This window comes from Coturnix japonica, chromosome 1, assembly GCF_001577835.2.
Source record: "Coturnix japonica isolate 7356 chromosome 1, Coturnix japonica 2.1, whole genome shotgun sequence".
Taxonomy (NCBI): domain Eukaryota; kingdom Metazoa; phylum Chordata; class Aves; order Galliformes; family Phasianidae; genus Coturnix; species Coturnix japonica.
In genome coordinates this window covers 158,170,309-158,194,512 of record NC_029516.1, presented here as the reverse complement: position 1 = coordinate 158,194,512, position 24,204 = coordinate 158,170,309, and the positions used below count along the sequence as shown (strand labels likewise).

Sequence of the window (24,204 nt, the reverse complement as noted above, 5' to 3'; positions counted from 1 at the left end):
ATTTTCTTACTTTTATCAATTCAGACTAAATCTCTTTTGTATATGGTTACTTCATGATGTCATCCTCATTTGTTTATTACTTGTAATTTGAAGCATACGCCTTATCTCTGTTTTAAACTGAAGATTCAGAGATGGCGGTGAGGGGGAGAAATGAATGGAAGAGTGCTTAGTTTCTGCCTACGGTGCTCCTCAGTTTTTCAGTTGATACGAGATGGGCAGAGACCCCACCAACCACACCACAGATCAATGTACCGAACACGTTTTGTCTATTTCATGTAGAAGATTCGTCTGTTGATTGAGCAAATAAATGAAAAATACTAACAATTATCCATACCGTATTTATTAAAGAGTGAGTCATTGTTTCAGCAGCTCTCCTTTCCTATTTTAAATTGAAAAGAGGTGCAGTGCTGTTTTGAAGAGGGCTACTACTGTGTTACGCTTAAGGGCCCCCCAGCCATTGACTTATTTACAAAATATCACCCACCCTTGCCCTCCACTTCAGTCACACTTAGGCTCTGACATGAGTACTTCACACTTCCCACTCTGTTTCGTAAGTCATGCTAAGTAAGTCTCTTAAAAGTTCAGAGAAATACCTGGTAAGTGACAACAAGCACTGAGGCCTGCCGAGCATAGCATCACAGAACCATTGGAGCTGGCAGTTTAAAGGTCATCTTGCCCAGCTCCCTACAATGAACAGAGACACCTACAGCTCCATAAGGTGCTCAGAGACTTGAATGTTCCTAGGGATGGGGAGACCACCACCTCTCTGGACAACCTGTGCCAGTGCATACATGGCAAAGGCCAGTTCGTCCCCCAAATGAGAAATGAAGTGAGCAGTCTCTGGAACAGCCAACAAGAATCCACAACACCAAAGATTCACAAGCAACAACTGGTTCAATATTAGCAACTGCTCAGAACAAGGCAGAGAGATTATTCAGCTTTTCAATGCATAGAGGTTCTCTCTGCAGAGGGGCCACCCAGCAAGCCCAGGATACTACTCAGCAGCAGCTTTTGGATCCACAGACCCTTTGGGATATGCCCTGGTTCCAGTGTCCCAGCCCAAACAGGACATTCCCATGTCTTGCTGATCTACACTTTAATCACAGCATTTAAAAATAAATCTAAATGCAGTAGTCACAGGGGGATAAATAGATCTGTAGCTTCTCAACCACACCTTGCAGATACTCTTATATATAGATATATATGTAATGTTCATATAAACCAGATAATCACATTTAGTCAGCTGCTTCAAAAACAGCCTCTCTGCATGTGAAGGTGCTTGAGATTTTCAAGCTACAACAAAGTTCTAAACATAAGTCAACCTCTGAAAGGAAGAAGAAAAATTCCCAGTTTCTGAGAATTGCCTTAAAGTGACAAACAGCTTTTCACAAAGACAACCAATGGTTTTCAGAAGAGCTGTTCAGAAGTTCAGTACCAAACTTTTGACCACCATAATGCAAAAGAAATCTTAGTAGGAGATAAAGGACAGCAAGTCACCAGGTAGCACTCCAAGTCTGCCTTTAGAAGCAGACACATCTGAATGGAATAACAGCTGATGGAGGACAAGGCAATAGGACAGTCTCCAAGAACAGCTGTTGCAAACACACAAGATGTAGGCCAGAGCCTACAGAGCCACTTTTTCTTCTTAGAAAGGTATTTCCTCCACCCATTCAGCTATCCAGACAAAACCAACAGATCTCATGAATTGTGCTATGGACTCCTCAGCACAGCAATTAAATTAAAAACATTCATTAGATTCTTACACTTGGGCAGAATAAAACTCAGTTCTATTTTGCCTTTAAAAGACTACCCTAAGAAAAATATCCCTGAACAGATTATATTTCCAGCCCACACATATTGGTTATCAAAAGAAACAGACACATGAGAAACAGGGGGAGAAAGCCTGCATGCATTTCTTCCTTAGACTTCTAAAACCAGATGTACTGATAAAACAAAGCAAAATTAGCCATCCAACATCCATCCATGAGCACAATTGCTGGCACCAGAGGTTAACAGCAGTGGAGTCTGAGCGCTTGCATGGAACCTGCTTACAAGCATCACTTCATCTTTTGCCCTCTGAGATATAACTTCTTAACCAACAGTAAATGCAACTACAAGCAAACAAACAGAACATCTTGAAGAGAATTTAAAAAATAATAATCAGGCAGAAGGAGAAGCACACTTGCTTTTTGCTGTGGATGCATTTTGCAGTGACTCTGACACTGAGCACACCACATGCAAAAATGAGCCTTCACCTTCCAGTACAGCCAGGTTGAGCTTGACATTTCATTCATTAAGAGGCCAAGGCTAAGTGAGAAACTACAGGGAAGAAGTAAACTACAGCAATCTTACCCTCAACTGCAGATAAGGTGTTTTAATCTTACAGCCTCAGGACGGCCAACTATTTGGACCACAAATGTTCAGCACATGCTTCTTGAAGAACAAAATGCTCTTCAGCACAGTAATAGGTATTTGAGCTTTCAAACAGTTGCCTTCATCCCAGCTGCATCTGGTCAGTAGTATTAGGGTCTCAAAATGAAGACCAACACTTACTTGTCACAGATTTTTTTGTTTAATGCTTTTTCATTCCTCCTCACTAGAGCCCACAAGGAACAGTTTTTCCAAGACCATAGGCAGGTGATCTTAACAGAAGTAACACCCTACAGAGGTTTAGAAGCAATGAAAGATCCACCAGTAGGAAGTTGAGATCCTGTGTGTTGTATACACGAAGATATATGCAGAACATCAAGAAAACTACAATAGAAATGCAGGGCTTATTTTGTTAAGTGGGACACTTCACAGAAGACCTGCAAAGGAAACTCTTGCCTGCAAAGGATTATTTCTACTGTCTTTGGGATTCTATATCTGGTACTTTCAAATATGAAAAAATAGAATGTTTAAACTGGTTGTGAGGGACAGAGCACAAGACTGGATCCTATGACAAAAGTGATTTCTTTTGTTTCCAGTGTCTTGTTTTTTAATGCAGTGCAGCACCACCAGGTCCTCAGAGATTCATTTCTTCTGCACGTTCATGTATCTGGGTATTAGTAAAAGTCAAATATTAAATCTTGAAATAAAAGAAATACTTAAACAAATGAATGAGTATCCTTATATTGTCTAAACGTAGGGTAAGTTTTGAGATCTTGTGTAAAGACAGTATTCAGACAAGAGAATTCATAATGGTGAGCAATGATTAGGATAGGAAGAGTTACTTACTGCCTCATGAGGCTCTTCAAGTATTAGATGTTACTTTCTATGTTCTTCTATCTAGATGTAGTTAAAAAGGCAAGATGCCTTAACAAGGTTGCAGAAAGTCACCGGCACCTTGGCCTCCATCCAGCCTGATGGGCCAGCAGGGAATTCCATAAGAGGAAACATTCAGTCACTCTCTGGCAGGATATTACTGTTCCAGGAGCTCGAGGTATTTTGTGCAACAAGCAAGAAGGAGGGGAGAAACAAGACTATGTAGAAAGTCTAACAATACCAGAATGACTGAACAAGAAAACTTCTGCTTTACTATGGTCTAATAAAGCAGTGTCTGATGGAAATTTAGGTTTGGGGCAAAACTTAGAGATGGGACAACTAGCTGCTATTAAGCTACATCATCAAAATAATAAACTGCTCTTAGCAGGTACAGAAAATACATGCACCAAAGGCTGTTTCTGCACATCCAGTCAGAGAATACATAATATATATGCAATATAAGCCATCCTGATAAACTTGGACATTTTGCTGATGAAAGTTAATATCAAAGTTAATCTACAACTGCACTGGCAAGGTGGAAGGACTCTGGTAAGCCAGGATTGCTATGAGCCATCTCTTAACCTCACAACTGTAAAAATTAAAAATAACAACAAACATGTCTTTAGCAATCTTTAGCATACATACTGGCAACCTTAAAACAGCTTCGAATAGGAAGCAAAGAAGAATATCACATTCAACAGTAGGAAACCCACTGAGAAATAATTGTTCAGGTTGGAATTGGGCCAGAATATAGGGGTTAACACAGTAACACTTGTGGAAACAAAAATATACCAGTACTATGAACTTGTCATGAAACAGAAGGTCTTCCAAACCACAGATTTATCTTTCCTCTAAAATAGCACACGTTCCAGCAGTATAGTGTTTTCTCATGTGCAGTATCTAAGGAATGTTTATTTTTCAGGTTGGGAAATGTAGCACTAAACAGAGCATTGCTTGCTTCTCCTATTCAGAACGTGACAAGACCAGTAGAATTTTGGTCACAGCCCCATAGTATAAAGAAACTGATACCATTTGGAACTGTTTGTGGGAGTTATAAAGGCACAGGTCAAGACAGACATTTCACTTGCATTTTATGAAATACTCCAAGTAAATTACTAAGATTTTGTTCACCTATATTGCAGACTCACAAAGCAAAAAGGCAATTAATTAACTTAAAAGCAAATAGCTACGGTAAACAGCATTCAGAGAGGAAAAAAAATAAAAAGCTAGATTTTTTGTTTGTTTGTCTTTGTTTTAAAATCAAGGCACACTTTTTTTCCTCAAAGAAAGAAGAAAAAAAAAGCAACACCAAAAAACCTGTTTCCAAACAAGAAGAAAGTCAGCTGCATTTAGCTGTATTTAGCTTTCCTCCAGCTCTTCCAAAATCATGCTGGTAGTGAACTGTCTAGCAAGAACGGTTACAGGCAGAGGAAGTTCAGGTGAATGTAGTAGATTGTTTCAGGAACAAATGATTCATTCACAACCATAGTTATGACCAGAGAAGTCAGTCAACTGGTCAGCCTGTATGAAAACAAACCAAACTCTTAAAGAAGTACATGACATGAATCAAAACAAAGAGGTTCCAAAACCAATACAAATATACTCTAACACTATTTTTCATGAATGACACAAGAAAGCGACCATTTTGGCAAACTGTGGCTACCACTGGAAAATAAAGAACAGCACGACTTACAGATTACTTTGCCTGAATTAATTCCTCATCACAAACACCGAAAAAATAAAATAAAATAAAATAAAATAAAAAAATGGGGGGAAAAAAGTATTCTTAGTATAGTCATGGTTGTAACAAAGGGATTGAATTAAGCAAAGGAAATGTTTGGCCATACAGCAGGAACCACTTAAGTTCAAGGCATCAGGCAATTGAACAGTGATGCAAGGGAAGAGCAAAACCTGCTTCACCTGAGTCATTTAAAAACCAAGCAATACCGTTTGCAACAGCATTCCTGTGTTTTAAATGTAAACAAAAACACATCTTAAGAAATTGAATAGGATTCCGAGAGATTTCTGACTTGCTAAGTATTTATTTCCTTGCCAGAGAACCACCCTGAACTGGGATGGATCAGCAGTGGCTACTACAGCCAAAAGATACATCAATATTTTGGAGCAACATGAATACACTCAGGATTCAAGTCTTTACTCCGTGTTCTTGGTCGAATACAGAGATGTCTGGAGTTAAAGGTAACTTTTTTTTTTCCTTCTTTAAACACTAGGTATGCATTTGAATGAGCTAAGCTATGAGATGGAGGCTCCGCAACCATCGCAGCTCAGGAATTTAATGAAGAAGAAGGAACAGAAGCCAAAACATTCAGCAGAAGCTCACAGTGTCTCTCAGAGGACAAGATAATTCCCAAAACTCATGACCAAGACCAGCCTTCTCCAGAAGCTTGGCCATACTGGCTTTCCAACACAGAAATGATGGCATTTTGCAAGTCACAGAATCACAGAATGAATCACAGAATGACCCGGGTTGGAAGGGACCTCAAGGATCATGTAGTTCCAACCCCCCTGGCCTGCTGGCAGGCCACCAAACATACACCTTACTAGATCAGGTTGCCCAGGGGCCCCGTCCAACCTGGCCTTGAACACCTCCAGGACGGGGCATCCACAAACCTCCCTGGCACCTGTTCCAGGGCCTAACACCTCTCCTAGTGAAGAACTTCCCCGTAACATCCAACCTAAATCTTCCCTCTTTTAACTTAAAACCACTTTCCCTGTGTCCTGCTATTGTCAGCCTTTTCAAAGAGTTTACTCCCCTCCTTCGGAGTAAGTTCCCTTCAGGTATTGAAAGGCTGCAATTGAGGTCACCCCACAAACCTTCTCTTCTCCAGGCTGAACAAACCCAACTCCCTCAGCCTGTCCTCATAGGGGAGGTGCTCCAGCCCCCTGATCATCTTCGTGGCCCTCCTCTGGACCCTTTCCAAAATCTCCATGTCTTTTTTGTACTGAGGGCTCCACACCTGGAGTCTATAAAGCTCTTGCAAAGCAACGAGTAAGTTTTAGAGTAAGTTTTAAAGAAAAGTAATAATTAAGTCCTGAGATTTCTTTACAAGTGCATAAATATATGCACTTTTAGTCTGGAGAAAAGGAGGCTGAGGAGAGACCTTATTGCTCTCTTCCAGTATCTGAAAGGTGCTTACACTGAGGGCAGTGCAAGTCTCTTCTCACTGTTGACAGGATGAGGGGAAATGGCCTCAAGTTGCGTCAACGTAAGTTTAGGTTGGATATTAGGAAACACTTCTTTACAGAAAGGGTAGTTAGGTACTGGAATAGGCTGCCCTGAGAGGTGGTTGAGTTGCCACCCCTGGATGTGTTTAAGAGCCGTTTGGATGTGGTGCTCAGGGATATGATTTAGCAGAGGGTTGTTAGAGTTAGTTTACTATGGTTAGGCTGTGGTTGGACTTGATGATCTTTGAGGTCTTTTCCAACCTGGGTAATTCTATGATATATACTGGACATTTCAGGCAATCATTCCTAATTATCTGTGGGTGTTTATTCTAGTGTGCAGAGAGTATAACATCATGGTGCAACCTCATGCCTTCTTCCTACTTCCATTACGTGTAAAAATTAAAGCTGCCAGAATGGTTTTTCCCTCATGGTTTTCAAAGCTATGAGATGAATACCATGCTGTCATGACTTGTCAGAAATATAACAAGAGAACAAGCATTGATAATTCAGTAGGTGAGAGATGAGGGAAAACATCAGATGTATATACAGGAAAATGCAACACATCCATAATTTTCTTTGGGACCAATTAATGTTAGAATTGGTTTGCATATTTCTTATCAGAACTGTGTTATAATTTTCTGTCACAAAAATAGATCTCTTTTCTAATGCAAGTCAACAAGACAGTTTTTTGATTTAATAAATACATACATTCTGAATTACTGCACAGAATAATCACTTTGTCAGGTACTAACCCCAGCAACAATGAGACTTATGGGCATAAATATTTAAGAGGTATTCCAGATGTTCATTTTGTGAGCTATATTATTGATGTCTCCTCAGAACGTGGATGGAAGACAAGAAGCATGCAACCTCTGGCCTTACAACACACATGCTGAGACAACTTCTCTTGTCTCCTCATCAGTCTTCTCATTACCTAGCTGACAAAGTGACACTAATAATTAGCAACAGGTACTCTTCACAGCCTGCTTTTCTTCTTCCCCTGTCATCTGCTTTCTGTTCATTAAAACCTCTTCCCTTTCAACACACTCATAGACGTGCTTTAACCAAAGGACATGCTCATTTTGGGATATTTACCATCTTGTCTCAGAGTGGTGTTATTGGGCTCATGTCTTCTCCCCACCCCTAACACCCATATGTGTACTTCTGCTTGGAACAGCAAAAAAAAAAAAAGTGCAAACCATCAGGTTTTCTGTTTGTTGTTAGAGAGGGTTATTTTCATCAAAGAACATGCATTTTCTCACTTAGTTTACTTTTTCCCTCAGCTTTTAACTACCATCACTACAGCTCCACTATTTCTCAAGCTACAGAAAACAAGAGTTTGTGCCACATATCCTGACAAGGTTTGTTGGTGAGGCTAAGCAAGAGTTCTGCAGTTAACATTCAGATACTGGTCAACAACTATCAAACATAAAAGCCAGCAAAATCATGGTGTTGTAACCACAAAAAGGCAAATGATGTTGTGGAAACAGCAGATAATGCACAGAAATCACTGTTGCTCTATTTCCTCAATTTCTCTTTATACTGCAATGCCAGTTCATGGGTCTCTGCAGAAGAGGACAACACTTAATTGCAAGGCAGAAATTTTGACAGATTATACAGCCATTGAAACATTTATTTCTGTTCCTCTTAAGGCTGACTATTTATCAGAAGCCAAAACCCAAAAATGAGACATTGCAACATATATATCAGTGTGATGAAGTCACGATAGCTTCACAATTCCTCACAGCTACACTGATTTCCATCAGCCCAAAATGAAAAGCGGAAACAGATATATACTGGATATTAAAACTTCAGGAAGGGTTGGTGGTGTTCTAATACAAATGGCTCTTTCGCAATAAATGCTAGAAAAGAAAAGGATGGTCAAACTAACTTTATCATCTTTAATTAGAAAGCACTTCACTATATCTCAGTGAAGGTATATGAGAGCACAACAGAATTGTCCTGTAAAGGCAAGTTCTCAAAACCTGCAATGAAACAGCTTAATAAATTTTGACTGGCTTCTGCTGTTGTACCATTTGGAACAGATTTGTGAGGTGAGTGATTACCATCCCAACACTTCCACTGCATGCCAGATGATGTTCATCATTTGTGAATAAAGTTCAGAACAGTAGATTTTAAGTCAGACATGAGGTAGAGTTGTTGGTTTCTTTTGCCAACACCCACCCAAACCCTCTTTAAACAAGGTCATTGCTCACTGTTGAAAAAGGCTGCAGGGTCTAGGTACAAAAGCTCAGTCCAACATTCTCAATTTGTAGAAGTTTATGTTGAAAAGCACTGGCACAGGCTGCCCAGAGAGATGATGGATGCCCCTTCCCTGGAGACGCTCAGGGTCAGGCTTCACAGGGCCCTGAGCACCTGATTGAGCTGTAGGTGTCCCTGTTTGGTGCAGGAGAGTTGGAGCAGATGACCTTTAAAGGTCCCTTCCAACTCAGATGATTCTATGATCAAATTAATACACTGCTGTCCAGTGCCACTACTTCAAGATGTCTTGCAGAGGTGGCCAGCAATACAACCAACGCAAGAAACAACCTAAGGGAGCCCAGTGAGAGATGTGGTCTTAGTCTTGTGCCTCCCATCTTTCTGGAGATCCTTGTTTCATTCAAGCAACACTGATGATTTTAAAATCAGGCCAGGCTCCTCAGTAAGGGGTTAATTATGCTGTAGTCACATGAAAGCTACATCCTCCTTTCTTTGCATTCTTATTCAAACACAAAGAGTAATCTGCTGTACAAACTAACTTTCTCCAACAGGCATAAAAACTAAGTAAACAACAAAATACCCTTTTGTTACCAAAAAGAAACAGTCTCATTTAAGCATTTAACACAATTTGCTACTTGCATAAAACAATTAAAAATACATGTGAATTCCATAGACAGATGAGCAACAACCCAGGTCTCACAAATGAAGTCTGCAGCTGAACTGCTTTCCAAGCAACATTTATTTCCGCTGAACAGTAACTTTTGCTCACTCTGGACTAGTTGCATACCAATATCCCAGTCATGTAAAGGAAGATAAGATCTGTCAGTCTCTGGAAAAACTTTCAACAAACAAGGCTTTTTCTTAAAGAATTGCTTGGTTTGATTTTTCAAGCTTCCCCACTCTCCCAAGGGGTGTATTTTCCTCCTGTGCCAGTGGCCTGTTCAGAGACTATGCAACAGTGGAAGACTTAACCCCAGCAGAAGATACCATCTCTCCCTCTAAATGCAAAATGGAGCCAGGCTTACTACAGTTTCATTTTAAGAGATTACTCCTGAGAATCAAGTTCAACTACAGTTTATGCCTAAAGCCCAGCAAATGAACATACAGTATATATTAAGTATATTAAAGAAAAAATCCTTGAATGGCAAATGCAGCTGAAACACCCAGAGGGAATGAAAAATCTTATAGTAAATTTATGAAATATTAAGTCCCACAAATATATGCTTTGTTGAGAATAGCAACACCACTCCTCCTAAAGCGCCTGAACATCGTACCAAGTACCTCTCAATTAACATTTTTGTTTGAAGACTAACTCTGTTTAATTTGAAATTTCCTCTTGCTGTGCCAATTACATTTTAAAACTTTTTCCTGTTGAAGTTTAAGTGCACTGTCTTATTTTACACACAAAGTACTATTAAAACAGCCCAGAGTAGAAAAAAATGTTTTCCTCTTTCAGTATCAAGCACCTGGCAAGTAAATGAAAAAGTTTCCTGCAAAGACTTAAAGGCTATTAAAGCCATTCCTCTTTTCCCCTGGGGATTCAAAACCCTGTTATTTTTATTCCTCTTTTTAAGCCTAAGAAATTACATCATCTTTTCCCTTTGATTTATACTTTACAGTATGGTTTTCCTGCATTGTTCCTCAATTTTCTAATTCATTAATAATTAAAACTGCTGTTGGCTTGGTTATAAAAAAGAAAAAAAAAACAACATCACGCCTAACATTACATTTCTGTTTGTAAAACAGGCAACTACATACATACATACATATACGCATGTATATATATAAAATGAAATACAAATTTAGAACATCGCAGTCTATTATTTTCTTCAACTAGATAGATCCTTGTTAGAGCTCACCAAATCTCTGAGGAATAAATTAACAATCTGCTTCAGAACGATCTGTACCAAAGCGCACAGGTGGATGATGAAAATAAGGACTTCAGTTGTCAACTTCCCTCCGTAGATAACACCATTAGTGGACAACATGGCATCCATTTACTTTCTGAGCAGCTGATGCTTTATAAGCCCAAGGTAACTGAGCACAAAGGTAATAACACAGACCTACACAGAGTAGCTCTATACACAAGCATATACTTCCACGGAGGGTAAGAGTGGCATAAGAATTGTGTGGTGGATTCAGTACTTCCACTGTTAGCTTGGATTCCAAAAACAACTGGACCTGTTGTACTCAAGAGACAATTACTGCAATTATATGAGCTCCACCTTGTAAAACACAATGTTATTCAGTCCTATGAAACAGCTGCAAAAATGAGACTCATCAATACCTCATGCCACGCTCCCTTCAAAAAGTAATCAAACAGCAACAGCTAAAGAAGCGTTACAAGGAACTGAGCTGGAATTAGAAGTCATTGTGGTTGGCAACCATTCAGAAGAGAGCTTTGGAGAAGGGCTTCATACTTCTCCATAGCTCTCATTTGCTTCTCCCAGCACAGCCCCAGCTTCTCAACAGTTCCACAGAAGAGAAATCAACTAGTTTATCAAGTGGTTCATGACTGTAGCTTACTTCTGGAACAGCATACTCTTACGTACGAAAGGAAAGCTAACATACAAGGTGAAATTTCATAAAGCTTCATTCCCATTCTGTTATCATTAAAATAAATTCCAGTATTTCTTACCTGCAACAAATGACGGCTTTACAGGAGAGTGCCAAGTCCAGAAAGCTCTGTCTGACTTCAAATGAAAGGGCGTACTTCAGTGTATGGCCATCAATAATCAGAGCAATATCATTTTCCTTGCCCAAGGAGTCCCCCAGACTGTTACAATGTTGAGTCAAAGAAGCTCTTGTTGCCTGAAGTATAAAAAAGAAATAAATGTTTCATGATTATATGAAAAGGCATCCAAACTGCAATAAGGCATCTCTGGACTATGCAATAGTAGACAATAATGTTTGTACCCAAACTAGCACTGAAGATAACAGCATTTTAACAGGACCTCATGTAGAGACATTAGGTCAACTAAGGCCAGCATTCGGTTCAATTTCTTCAGTATCTACACATGAAGTGGGGAATATATATTGCCAAAACATCATTCAGTTTCTGTGAATATAGTAACAGGAAATGATGTGCACCATCCTGCTCCTCCCACTGTAGAAAGCTAGATGGCTATTTTATATGAGGGGTGCTAAGGCTTTTACCAAGATTTTCTGAAGGATCTGCAAATTTTAGAGTCCCTAGCCAAAAAAGACAACTAACAGGTATATATCTTGGGTTGTTCAGGATCTCCCCTATAGCTGGAGGTGTTCAAGGCCAGGTTGGATGGGCCTTGAACCCAGGGCAGCCTGGTCTGGTATTAAACAGGGAGGTTGGAGATTCGTGATCCTTGAGGTCCCTTCCAGCCCAGGCCATTCTGTGATTTATGCTACAGGATTATGTCAATGATCTTGAGATGTCTGTGTTCGTAAGGTCACAGCAAAGGAATTTTTTCCTTTGTCTTTCTACTCCCAGCTCAAATAAGAACAGCTTTCGTTTCAACAGGAAAATACACCAGAGATCCAAGTGAAATTATTCAATCAATTTTAAAAGTGTTTTTCATGCATAACACTGGGTGAACTTGGTCTGACTTCTTCCATGGAACAACGGCTGCTGTGCAATGAGCAGAAAGACTGAGAGCACTGTGGTGCTTATGGGTTACCTATTTTTCACTTGTCTTGAATAATGCTTTCCATGAAAAACTATGTAAATATGTAAAGCAAAAGTCTGAACTATATAATAAACTCGATGACAATTTTGCACTTCCAAGCCAATGCCAAATTCAAATGTCATATAAAGCTAAAGTTTAACTAGATCAATTTTAAATAAATAAAGATAGCAAAGTAATACACACAAAAATAGTGACAGTCAATCAGACCTGAGGGTCACCATCACGTCAGTGGTCAAAGGGAAAAAAAAAAGAGTATGGAAAGCAAATCCCTGCATTCTCCAAAACAGCCTCCTGGTTCCCAGCAGCTGGCAGCTCAGGCATCAGCCACAAGCAATGTCTGTTCCAAAGCAGTCCTTAATCCTGAATTACCATTCAGGACCACTGGGAAGTAATAATAATGATAATAATAATTTTAAAATTGGAGATGAAATGAACTTTTAGTGGTGAAGAAGACTTGAATATAACAGCAATCAAAGCAGCATTTTTGACTTGAAGAAATGGAAGGATCTGTCAGATAAAGTCGCCATTATATGACTGTACTTTTCAGACAAAGCCTAAGTGGGAAGAGAACTGGGCCACTTTCACACAGGAAAGGAAGAAAAAGGAAGAAAAAGGGAGCAGAAGCTGCTTTTTCATTTATTTTCTCTAGCCCCACTTATGGGTGTGGTATTCCAAACAAACTCCAATTTCAACTCAGAAACTAGTCCCGAAGAGACAAGTTTACAGATTAAGTTAACAAGTATGACAACAGCCTGCACGGGGCACTGTCAGCACACAGCAGCTATTTCAGACAGATTACATTTTGCACCTTCTTCATTACAATAATGAATGTCTCACTCCCTCCTTCCTCATTAAGCTGTGAGGGCTTAGATTTATGACTTCATGGTGTGCTTTATATACACTGTCCCTGAAAACTAAACACAAAGCAAATGACTGCTGAAACCATAAGAAAATGGTCCAGAAAAAAATACTAAGTCTGTATCTTGGGGAAGGGCAATGAAGAGCCACAGCCCAACCACCCCCTCCCACAGATTGGAGAAGAATCTGAGGGCAGGAGAGCAGGAATGTTATTCAGCAGCCAGCATCTGTTGTCCAGAGAAAGCAGGAACCAAAATAAAGCCATGCAGCAATAGGAAGACTTCCTAAGGTGATGTTTCTCATCAGGTGAGAAGACGATAGCCTCTCCATAGCTTACTGTAGTGACTACACATATGCATCTCTAATTCATGCTCTGGTCACTGAACTTATGTATTTCATATACAAGGTCTTGCAGAACTAGTAGTAGGTTTTACATACCACAGTAATTTACAAACCAACAATTACATGTCAGGAATGCCATTTAAAATGCATTTTGTAAAGCTCTCAATAAATTACTCCTCACTTACAAGCTATCAGCTTACACAGTCAAGTATTAATTCCTGCATTTGCTTCTTCCAACTACTTAAAATGTTGTGGATTTTTTTGGTTTGTTTTTTAAAAGCAAACAAACACAACAACTGAGCCTATTTCGTTGCTCCTGTAGGCCAGAGCAATTAAGCAAAGGAGACCCACCTCAGATCTCACTGGGTATATAACAAAGACTTCCTCGCTAAGCAGATAACAAACATCTGGAAACCAAGGGGAACTATATTCCTCCATGGGCAACTCATTACTGACAACTAGAACAGAAATCTCTACTTTGATAGTTAGCTTTTACTCTTGTTTGATATCAAGGGATAAAGTTTCTTCTTTTAGTCACACCAGGCATGAATAAATCAATCCTTTCCTGGAAGAAGAATGATGGAGAAGAAATCAATACTTGTCCTAATATAAGCCTGACTAAACTCAGACCAGTGGAATATCACTCCCCTTTCTGGTAAGTACCCATCAAAAGTAAATGGAAAGTTTGCCAGGAGTTCTGGAAAAAACAAGACAACAAAAACAACCACCAACAACTGGAATATTACAAAGCACTTCACACATCCACAATGAACTTTCTTTTTCTTCCCTCAAGACTTCCTTTCTACACACAGCATGCAGCTGCTCTGGAGAACACTGGAGAGATGCCTGCCCACCAGAACTTACTGTAATGGAAGATGGATTTTTGTCCCCAAAATTAGAAATACAGATACCATTTGATTTAAGGGTCTGAAGGCTATAGAAGTCAGTCAGGATCCTTGATTCAGGGGGCAATTCAAATACAGATATTTCATTAGCCCAAAGCGGACATGAGCATGTGCCTAAGCATCCTGCTTAACCAGAGCAACATTATCAGTCTAATTAGAGCTTCACAAGGCCTTAAGAATCCATTCATACACAATTACCAAGTAAATGAGAGCTCTGTAGCACATTAAATGAAGACTGCAACTTGAGCAAGCAAAGTAAATCAGAGTCTCTTATTTTTCCTCCCCTTTTGATCAGTCACCATCAGGGAGATGGGCAGTGTGGATTCTGATTAATGATGTATCAAGAATTCTGACTCACAGAAATGTGTTTAAGGGTTAATATTGTAGTCTTCATGCTTGAGTTAAATTCAAGTCATGGTGGTATATTCCATAACAAACCTACTCCATATGCTTTTCCTGTTTATTTTCCCATTTCCACTTTAACAAGTCACAACCACAACCACATCCTTGAGCAGACCATCGACTTGCATTACTGTCTTAAAAACAAACTTTCACATTTTATTGCTTTGTGTGCGCACAGCTTCAATTCAGAAGACAGAGTAACATGATTAGCGCACTACTATAAATCTCCACAGCAGAGTGTAATTTGTTGACAGGCAGAAAATGCAAACATCCTGAAGCAGAGTTTGTGTGGTCTTTTCTCTAGACTGCACTCTCAGGATCTGTAACCAACATTTTAATGGCATGTTTGTATATTCTCACTTTCTAAGGCCTCAGAAAAAAACATCTGCTATGCCAAGCTTTGTATTTAAGTAATTAAAGTGACATAACCAAATCCTATGGTTTCCCATACTATTAGTTTTTAATTTCATGTAACAAATACTAAAGATTTTAGCATGATACTTAGACTGAATTTGTAAGCCAATGAAAATTGAGTTAACTTAATGGAGTTCAGTTGACATCACTGAAAACAAGAGGAAACAACAGGTTCTTAAAAGAAAGACTAAAGCCTGCATAGGCTACAGAACAATCTTGTAAGATTTTTATTTCAAGGTTTTTGTTTTGCTTAACAGCAGCACAGCATACAGTCCATGTGCTCCCTCTGGAGCTTGGGAAGTTTACATGCTACAGAAAGAAATGTTAGTGGTTGAGGCAGTCTGTTATCCACTGAAAAAACAGCATCAAATGTTTGCCAAGAAAAAAAAAAAAGAATCAGTAGGACTAGCAAAATAATCTTGTGGTCTAACAACTCTTTCCTAAACTTATCTAACAAAACAAGCTGATATCCAGAGAGAAAATAGAAATTGCTGTAAGACGAGCTACAAATCCCTTCTTCCTTACTTCCTGACTCTTTATTGGAAAGACTCACGGTGTCACCAAGATGACAGCATGGGACAGAAATGAAGCTGTATCTACATCTATAATTCAGAACTTGAAAAGAAAACTAAACAGCAAGTAGCATGATTTAGACAGACGATGAAGCCTCTTTACCTGAAGCAGAGGATTTGCTCCTAGGTCTGAGACCTTGGTAGTCAAATATCCACTAAATCAGTTGTACATTCAGGCCTCCTCTGGTCTCTACAATTTACACACACTTTTCTGAATTTCCTCCTCCATCTCAAAGAATTTCAGGTGATCCTCACAGAACCAGCTGCCATGCTAAGATGTTAACCGCTATGCTATGCCATGCCGCTATGCCATGCTAACATGCTAACCGCTGAGTTAGGCTAACAGTCAGTCAGCTACTTGTTTACATGCTATATTTATCAGAAATCTAGAAAGTATTGCTAGCCGTGCCATGCAAGTACTCTCTGACTTCTTCCACCATCCTGCCAACCCATTCATTGCTCTGGAAAACACTGAAATGCCAGATCAACTTTTTGTACCATAATTTCTTCTTTTATGACTCCCACTTCGTATGAGTAGACACTGTGAGAAATCACATGTAACAATTCTTTTGCTGTACTGAAATGAAACTTTTAAGTGGGAATGCCTGCCATGTCCCTGCCCCAGTTTTAAATGAGAAGTTTTCCACGGCTGACCGGCAGTGTAACTACACTCAAGGTAACACTTGCCAGCTCAACTTTACGTTGAAGCTGTCCACCGTATCCTAATTGCAACTCAGACACTTCACATCATATTTGAGTGGTGAGGAGTCCTTTGCTTCAAACCCTTTGCCATGCCTGAGGGATCTGTAAGGACATCTGGCAGACACAAGTTTACAGGAGAGTTGGGATAACGATTATAAAGGCAAGAAAACTAATGTCTAAATCAAAGTTGGTGAAACACGATACAAGTATTTAGAGCAACACCTGTCGGGCAGAGGAGTCTCTGGAAGTACTTTACACAATAAATAGCACATGTGCAAGTGCTAACCTTGAAATGTCTCCTCAAATCAAGGAAGAAATACTACTTCAGTTCTAAAACAGATACTCACTTTGCCAGCTTTCCAAGTTTTACACTGAACTCCAATAGGTGAGCAAACAAGTCTCTGAAAGCCGACAGGCAACTTCCAGAGGCCTAGCTATAAGTGGGAGAGCAAAGTACATAACCAGAAAGCCTAGGAAAGAAGATTTCTCAAGTAGAAGAACACACTTGCAGGATTTGTAGGCCAGGTTCCTCTGCTTCCTTTCTTTTGCAAGTCCTTACAAGAGAGCTTCCTCCATACAGCTGATTCCACGTAGTGTTACATACTTCTAAATGCTTTTATTTCAGACTTAAATTGCAGGGATAAAAAAAATTCAAATACAGCAGTGTTTGCCAAAGGCTGCGTTTTATGGCTACCTAAATGTATACTCAAAATAACATAATGGGAATTACCAGGTAACTAATATGAGAATATGCATATCCTATTACAGTCTACTCAAAAACAACACAAACTTCCATGTTCTAATCACCAAAATTCAAACAAGCATTTTCATACTTTTTCAAAGATGATGATTCTAAGAGCATCTACAAAACTACTTTGGCCTTCTGTGCATTACAAACCCAAAAATATAAACTTCACATTGGTATGGCCAATAAGCTTTGACTACCTGGCTAAACAGAGCCATAGATGAGGCAGAGATTGTGTTGAATCACAGAATCACAGAATTATCAAGGTTGGAAAAGACTTAGAAGATCACCTAGTCCAACCACTACCAATACTTCCCAGTTAAATCATATCCCCCAAGATATGATGATTTTTAAAATGATTTTTATGATGATTTAAGAGAGTAGGCTATGCTCCTGCACCATATTTCCAGCTGGCCTTTTGGCTTTTTCATCACAGCATAACACCTCACTCACATGCATTTCAAAGCTACTGACACCTTTTCTGCTCCTGTCTTGTATTCATGCAACTGAGCACTCCTGCCCAACAACAGGATCATCAGCACCTCACAGTTCAGTATCATTGGTGAACTTGCTAAGGATGCATACCACTCCTGCACCCAGATCACTGACAAAGATGTTGGACAGTACTGGCCCTAGAATTGAGCCCTGAGGAACATTGCTGGTGACCAGATGCCAGACAGACATAGCCTCAATCACTGTGACCCTTTGAGCACCGTCATTCAGCCAGTTCATCATCCACATATATTTGATACATACATTTGATAAGCTCAAATTGCACAATATGACATATACAATCCCCACAGTACTGGGATCTGTTTATACAAATCCACTTGAGAGAAATCTCACCATATCTACTTCAAGAACTTCAGCATCAAAATACTACACAATTATACATCAACAACTTGCAAATGTCACTAAGAATGTGAGGCAAGACAACAAGAACCCATTCTTCAAGCACATCAGATGACATCACTGCCTCTACCCAGAAACCTTTGCCTATTTAATTGCGTTGCGATTCTGCTTGATGAATATGATCTCCTACCATGCCAAGAAAAACATCCATACAAAGGACCCAGAGATATTAGATGGCTGCACTGAGATTATTTTCATAGCTTTGAATTCAACTTCAACCTGGAATTCCTTCACAGTAAGCCAAGTAATCTGAACCTCCTATATAGAGTCCTTAATCTTCATAGCAAGTCTCAGGTTATCACATACAGACCAAATCTTGCTTTTAAAAATTAGATAAACAGATCATATCAGTACTCTGACGTCTCCAGTGGCAGCTGAAAGTCCAGATGAACTGGACCATCAAGAGGTGTAGATAATTATTCAAGGATGTTTTCAGTTCTGTAACAAACTGATTATGCAGGAGCCAAGGAACTTTGTAAATAAGGAAGAAAACAGACCCTGAAGGCACCTCTGTCCTGTCAGCAGAGCATTCATCTCCAAACATGCAGCATGTTGTTTAAAAAGAAAAAACAGTATTTTACTGGTGTTTGATGACAGAAAAGTCATTTCCAAATATGCCAGTTGGGTACAACATTTCAAACACAAATCCCATTGTCAGACAACCTTAAAGTCTGGTACTTCAAGGTGGCTGTAAGCACTGAACAGCTCAACACTTTAGAACTGCATGTTTAAGTGCTGGAGTCCAATCTGATGCAGAGTGCCAGATAGCTTCACTGAGAGCATTAAACTGAGCATGCAGCCATGTGGTGTCTTTAAAGGAACTTATTCCCCTAGTCCATGAGCTGAAGGCTCAGAGCAGGGGAGAAGTAGGAAGGATAAGAAGCTTTTACCTCTTCATATGGAATAAAACAATCTACCATTTCAGCAACCATCCCACTGCCTCACAGATGAAGTATCCCGGCAGTGTAGCTGCAAAAGGCTCCTGGCTCTCAGAATGGTGCCTTTGGCAGTCATGTAAGAAACACATCTCAGGAAGACTGGGGATTTCAAAGAGCGAACTAAAATCTTGTTCTCCTTAAACCAAGAACAAGATTAAGATGATTATACAATTTTCATTTACTCCAGAAATGCTCTACATGGGACTATCCATTGCTTTCAATACATATTAGTCATTTGACCACAGAGAACAATTTATATTACAACAAGATAGTTTATGACTTGTACGACAGAAAGCATAAGAAAGAAATGCTTGTTCTGCACAATAACACATCTGTGTAATTATTAAAAGCAACTGTACTCTGCCAAGAGGAAGCAGCCTGTTAGTTTTGCTAACAAGCTAGAATGCCTTGGTGTCTTTGTGTTTTGGCATTTTAGTTTTATTAAATGCATTCAATGGAATAAGCTCTTTCAATTCCTTCTCAACTGCTTTTTTCTTTTTCCAGTAGACTAGTCCAGCTTTATCATGGAAGGAGGAAGCTCTTCAAGAAAATTATGCTCCTGCTAAACCCTTTCCCAAAGAACAGCTAACTTTTCAGCTCACAAGTAATCTTCAGAACAAGAAGATACTACAGTCTTCTGCCTTAGATCCTGAAGATGTGGGATTCTGTCCTCCAGTGTCTTAACCTCCTGCTTCAGTAAATAAACTCAGTACATTCAGATGTCCACAAACTGCTGGGGAAAAATCAGCCAAGAAAGTGACACTGGAGTGAGGACATCCAATTTACCTTATAATTTACTACCATGAAGAAAACAGTAATGTTAATCTCTAAAAGTGCACATATAAAATTAGACATAAAATACTGCATTGGTATAGTATCCCCATTACAATACCCTAGGTGATATAAAATATTATCACTCAGAATCAGTGTCGAAAGGACAACTTATCTGAAAGTGAGACCAATAGCACCCAATAATACAGCTAAGAATATACTGAAGGAGTTTTACTATTGCTAGAAAGTACAAAATCCATGTTTATTAACACATAAAAAAACACAAACATCATGAAATATATACTAAAGAATCCATCTTTTCTCAAAAAGAGCGCCATGTGTAGGAAAGAGTATCGACTCAATTGGCTTGTACATGACCAGACTGCCTCAGCCTAATCTCCTCATACTCAAACATCTCAGTGATACAGACAAGTAAAAAATCACTTTCACTGTGAAAAATTATTTTTCATTTCCAAGTTATATTCCATCTCTCATGTTTGAAAGAAAAAGTGTTGTTTGTACCTTTTCATATATGGTAAAGTCAACCCACAAGACATGAAAACAAGGTTGGTAAGACAGAATTTTCCTCTCTACATACTAATAAAAAGGACTAGGGAAAAGCCAGTTCCAATTATTTTTAGTCTTTTACTCCCACTCCTCTCTCCAAAACCTCCCTCAAAAAAGCGACCATTAGCATCTGTGCAGTTAATGGCTCAGTTGCATGCTAGTGTTAAGTAACAGAAGCCATGCCACTATCAGAGTTCATAGCCAAAGTTGTTCTAGTGCTTAAGTAAAAGCAAACTACTTTGAGTATTAAGCCAAACAGCAAACCATAAACTCAAAGCTACTCAAGACAGTCCCATGCATGCAACAGGCCAGCCTGTCATATTAGTCTTCCTTTCAAGTGCTCACATACTATTGAATCTGTTTCTCTGAGTGGAGCAGAGAAAGTTCCAGAGCAGCCGATCAGCACAGGCGAGCTCTATAATAAAACTGGCTTTCAAGCAGCAGATTGCTTTTAACACAGCTTGTTTTCTTAAAGCCCTGGTTTTGATTTAGACACAATACAGGTATTGAAGAGAAATATGAGAGAAATTACAGTTCTTGAAATATCCTTTGAGATTTCACTTCCACCTTAAAAGCATGACAAACATCAGAGGTTACTTGTGCTCCTTGGACTATGTATTTTTTTCTTTTTACCCATGGCTGACTAGGCAATAAAACAACAACACAGAGGTGTTTTCAGAAGGATTTGATACAAGCTGTACTTCCAAGACCTCGTCTCTTGGAAAGAAGAAACACGCACGTTTACCAACTGTTCCCATCCAATTGGGACTTATGTAAGGACTTCTAAGCTCATTTAAAGTCCCTGAACATCACTGACTCATTAATGAGTTAATTCAGGCAAACTGCCCTTCAGTAGTTACCCAGGGGAATATGCAGGATGCAACGGACTGGCCTCTTCATACCTGGCCTCAGTCCCATCTGTGCCCTCCTAGGACTTGTAATAATACTGAGCACGGAAAGGCAGCTCTCCCCTGCCTAAACCTTGGGCAAGCAAATGGGAAAATGACACAAGTGGTACATCTTGCATTTGAGTCAGAACAATGCCAAAGTTCTTTAAAACATTCAGACGCTGCCAAGAGGTTGGGTGAAGGCTGAAGAGCATCCTAAGCAAAGAAAATACTTGTTCTTCAAGGCATGCTTTGTATCTGGACACTCCTGCAGCTGAGAAGCAGACTAAAACACGGCCAAAGATGATGTGAAGATGGAAAGGATGGAACAAAGATGTGCCCAGCTGGATTTTTCCCTGTATCCCAAAACTAAAAGTACAAGCTCTGCAGCTCAGCATTCAAAACAGTATCAGTATCAGGACTAAAAAACAGAATATCTGACAGATCTATAGGATAAAATAACTCATTCGATTTTAGACATTTGTCAGCAAAGCTACCCAGAACATTAACATTTGTAGAGCATGTTAAAAAGAAAACCTGCAACACCTAAGAAAATTAGTTTTATGCTCATTTAAAAATCTGAAAACCATATACTAGTATAGCTAGGGATCCCATCAACTAGCTGAACAATCTGCATAGCGTTCTATCACACAATGAAAAAAGCACAGCAGAATTATTTAGCTGGCTTCATGCAATCCAGCATGATGAACCTAAATATTGACTTTGCTCTAATAAGATTTGGGGAAGATGTCACTCTACACGATCAACGATTCAACGATCAACACTGTCGTTCATAAGACCATAAAAATGCAAACCTTTTGTCTTGCAATTCAACAACAGCAAATGAGTGAGCAATGAGGGGACATAAGGAGAAAGCTGAAAAACACATTACAAGCAAGTTTTACTTGGACCAGTTGATTTCGCTTCAGCTGACAGCACATGCGTGCATGTAAACATGTCACAGCAGGGGTTCTGCTCCCAGACTCACACTGCTGAAACCAGAGAGGAAGCATCCAACCTATCCATAGCTGCATGGCACAGAGTGGGCTGCAGCCACTGCCCCTTGCTGAAAGCTGCCATCTACAGTGTAGCCTTAACTGTTCAGAGGAGGCTCGGTTTAGTTATGGAAGTGATCTGCTGGAGGCTCCTCAACAGCCTGAAGCCTTGACTAGAGGGATTTAAAATAAGAAAAATAAATAGAAGTTGCATTAACAGATAAAAAAAGACAGTGACAAGACCAAGATGTTCCAGAATCAGTCAGTTGCCTGAGATTTTTTTTACTCCATCCAACAGCATTCCTTCATAGCACAGGCTGTGTGGCTGGGGAAGGCTGATGCGCTGCGCTCTCACCGTCTTCCTGCCAGCAGCTTCAGAGGCACTGCTTGCAGGTGGTCAGGCCTTGCAACTTCCCCACACAGCCATGAAAAAAGGATGCAAGCAGGAATGACTGTTGCTCAGCCACTGGCTTCCTTGGAGATAAAATGCTGGGGGCCCTTCACAAAGCTGATCCCTGGACAGTGTTGCTTGTTTGTTTGCTAACTAGAATTGTTCGGGCGGACAAAAAATAAACTGTGAAGTCTTCACCATTCCAAGCACCAGCAAGCTACAATGCAATAGAAAAATGACCTTTGCTAAGCACAGTCCAGTTTAATACTACGAGATGTCACAAGTATCACTCAAAATCAGCAATGTGCTACTATTAATATAGAACAATTTCCACAAAATGCTTTCTCCCAGTTGAAGTCAATAAATGCTCTACCTGCAGAAACAAACCCTTGTAAGAATCCGAGGGCCCAAAATACACAAGTTTATCATGCCATTTTTGTGACTGTATACAATACCCCTGAAACTCACAGGGATGCTGAGACCTCATTTCTCCCAGTCCCACACGGTTCTGGGTATTTCATATTCTTCCTGCAGCTTTTTCCACTATCCTTACAAGATACGATCAGCAGCTAAAAACAATTCAGTAGGAATGCTTTGTTTCAGTAGGCAGCACCATGAAGACTTTCAGTGCTCTACTTAAAGTCACATACAGTCAAGGTAATACTTGTAGATTCAAGAGGGAAATAGTGATTCTTAAATCACACAGACTACCTATCTGACTACATGAATTGAAATCCTATCCTGTGGGAATTAGGGATTTAGTCATCACTGGACATTGAAATGAGTTAGGGCAGAACTGCATCTTTCATAAGACACTGGCAGATCTGAGCAACAGAGATCCTACCTTTAAATAATAACACAGCAGTAATAACTCTTGGCTTGGCTACTGGTCTTCATTGCTACAAATTCATCTGTGCTTTCCTGCTCTGAGCTTCCTTCAGGCCCTAGTTAACCTTTGCTCATAAAGCATCGTGTGTTCCAGAAATGCTTAATGGGAAAGGATTTTTGTAGCCAGTCCTTTATACATGGGAACCTAAGCTGGGGATTATTGAAACTGCATTTACAAGGCAGCAGACATGGTCTTAAACAACACACTGCCAATTTTTGCAGTAGAATGTACTTCAGTTCAGTGTCTTATTGGGATATAAAAAATGATTTATTTTTTTCCTATTTTAGTTTGCGATATTTAGTCTTTGAAATATTCAGCCTATTTTAGCCCCCAATAACACCAGGCTTCTGTTAAGCACACGTATGTAACAAGATTCTCCCCATTTTTAAAAAAATACCACAATAGCAGTGACAGCAATAGTGATTAGACTGTACAGATATTAATAGCCAAAGATCCAAATAGCCAATAAGAAACTCAGCCATCTTTTAACAGATGTTGCAGTGACTTAAGTTGAGGCACTTGAAGCATCAGTACAAGTGCTTCAGCTCTCTTGTAAGGGTATGAAATGTGATAGAAGCACTCTTGGTCCTATATGACTCTTTA

The 24,204-nt window shown here is 39.6% G+C and overlaps 1 protein-coding gene across 5 annotated transcripts in view; it reads right to left on the bottom strand.

The window, feature by feature from the left end:
* Positions 1-24,204, bottom strand: part of ATP8A2 (ATPase phospholipid transporting 8A2) — a 280,358-nt gene that overhangs the window by 162,281 nt on the left and 93,873 nt on the right. For all 5 annotated transcript variants that reach the window (XM_015852108.2, XM_015852111.2, XM_015852110.2 and 2 more), the window contains one exon: positions 11,288-11,460. In XM_015852108.2, coding sequence (XP_015707594.1) covers positions 11,288-11,460 — 173 coding nt within the window. The remainder of the gene's footprint in view (positions 1-11,287; positions 11,461-24,204) is intronic.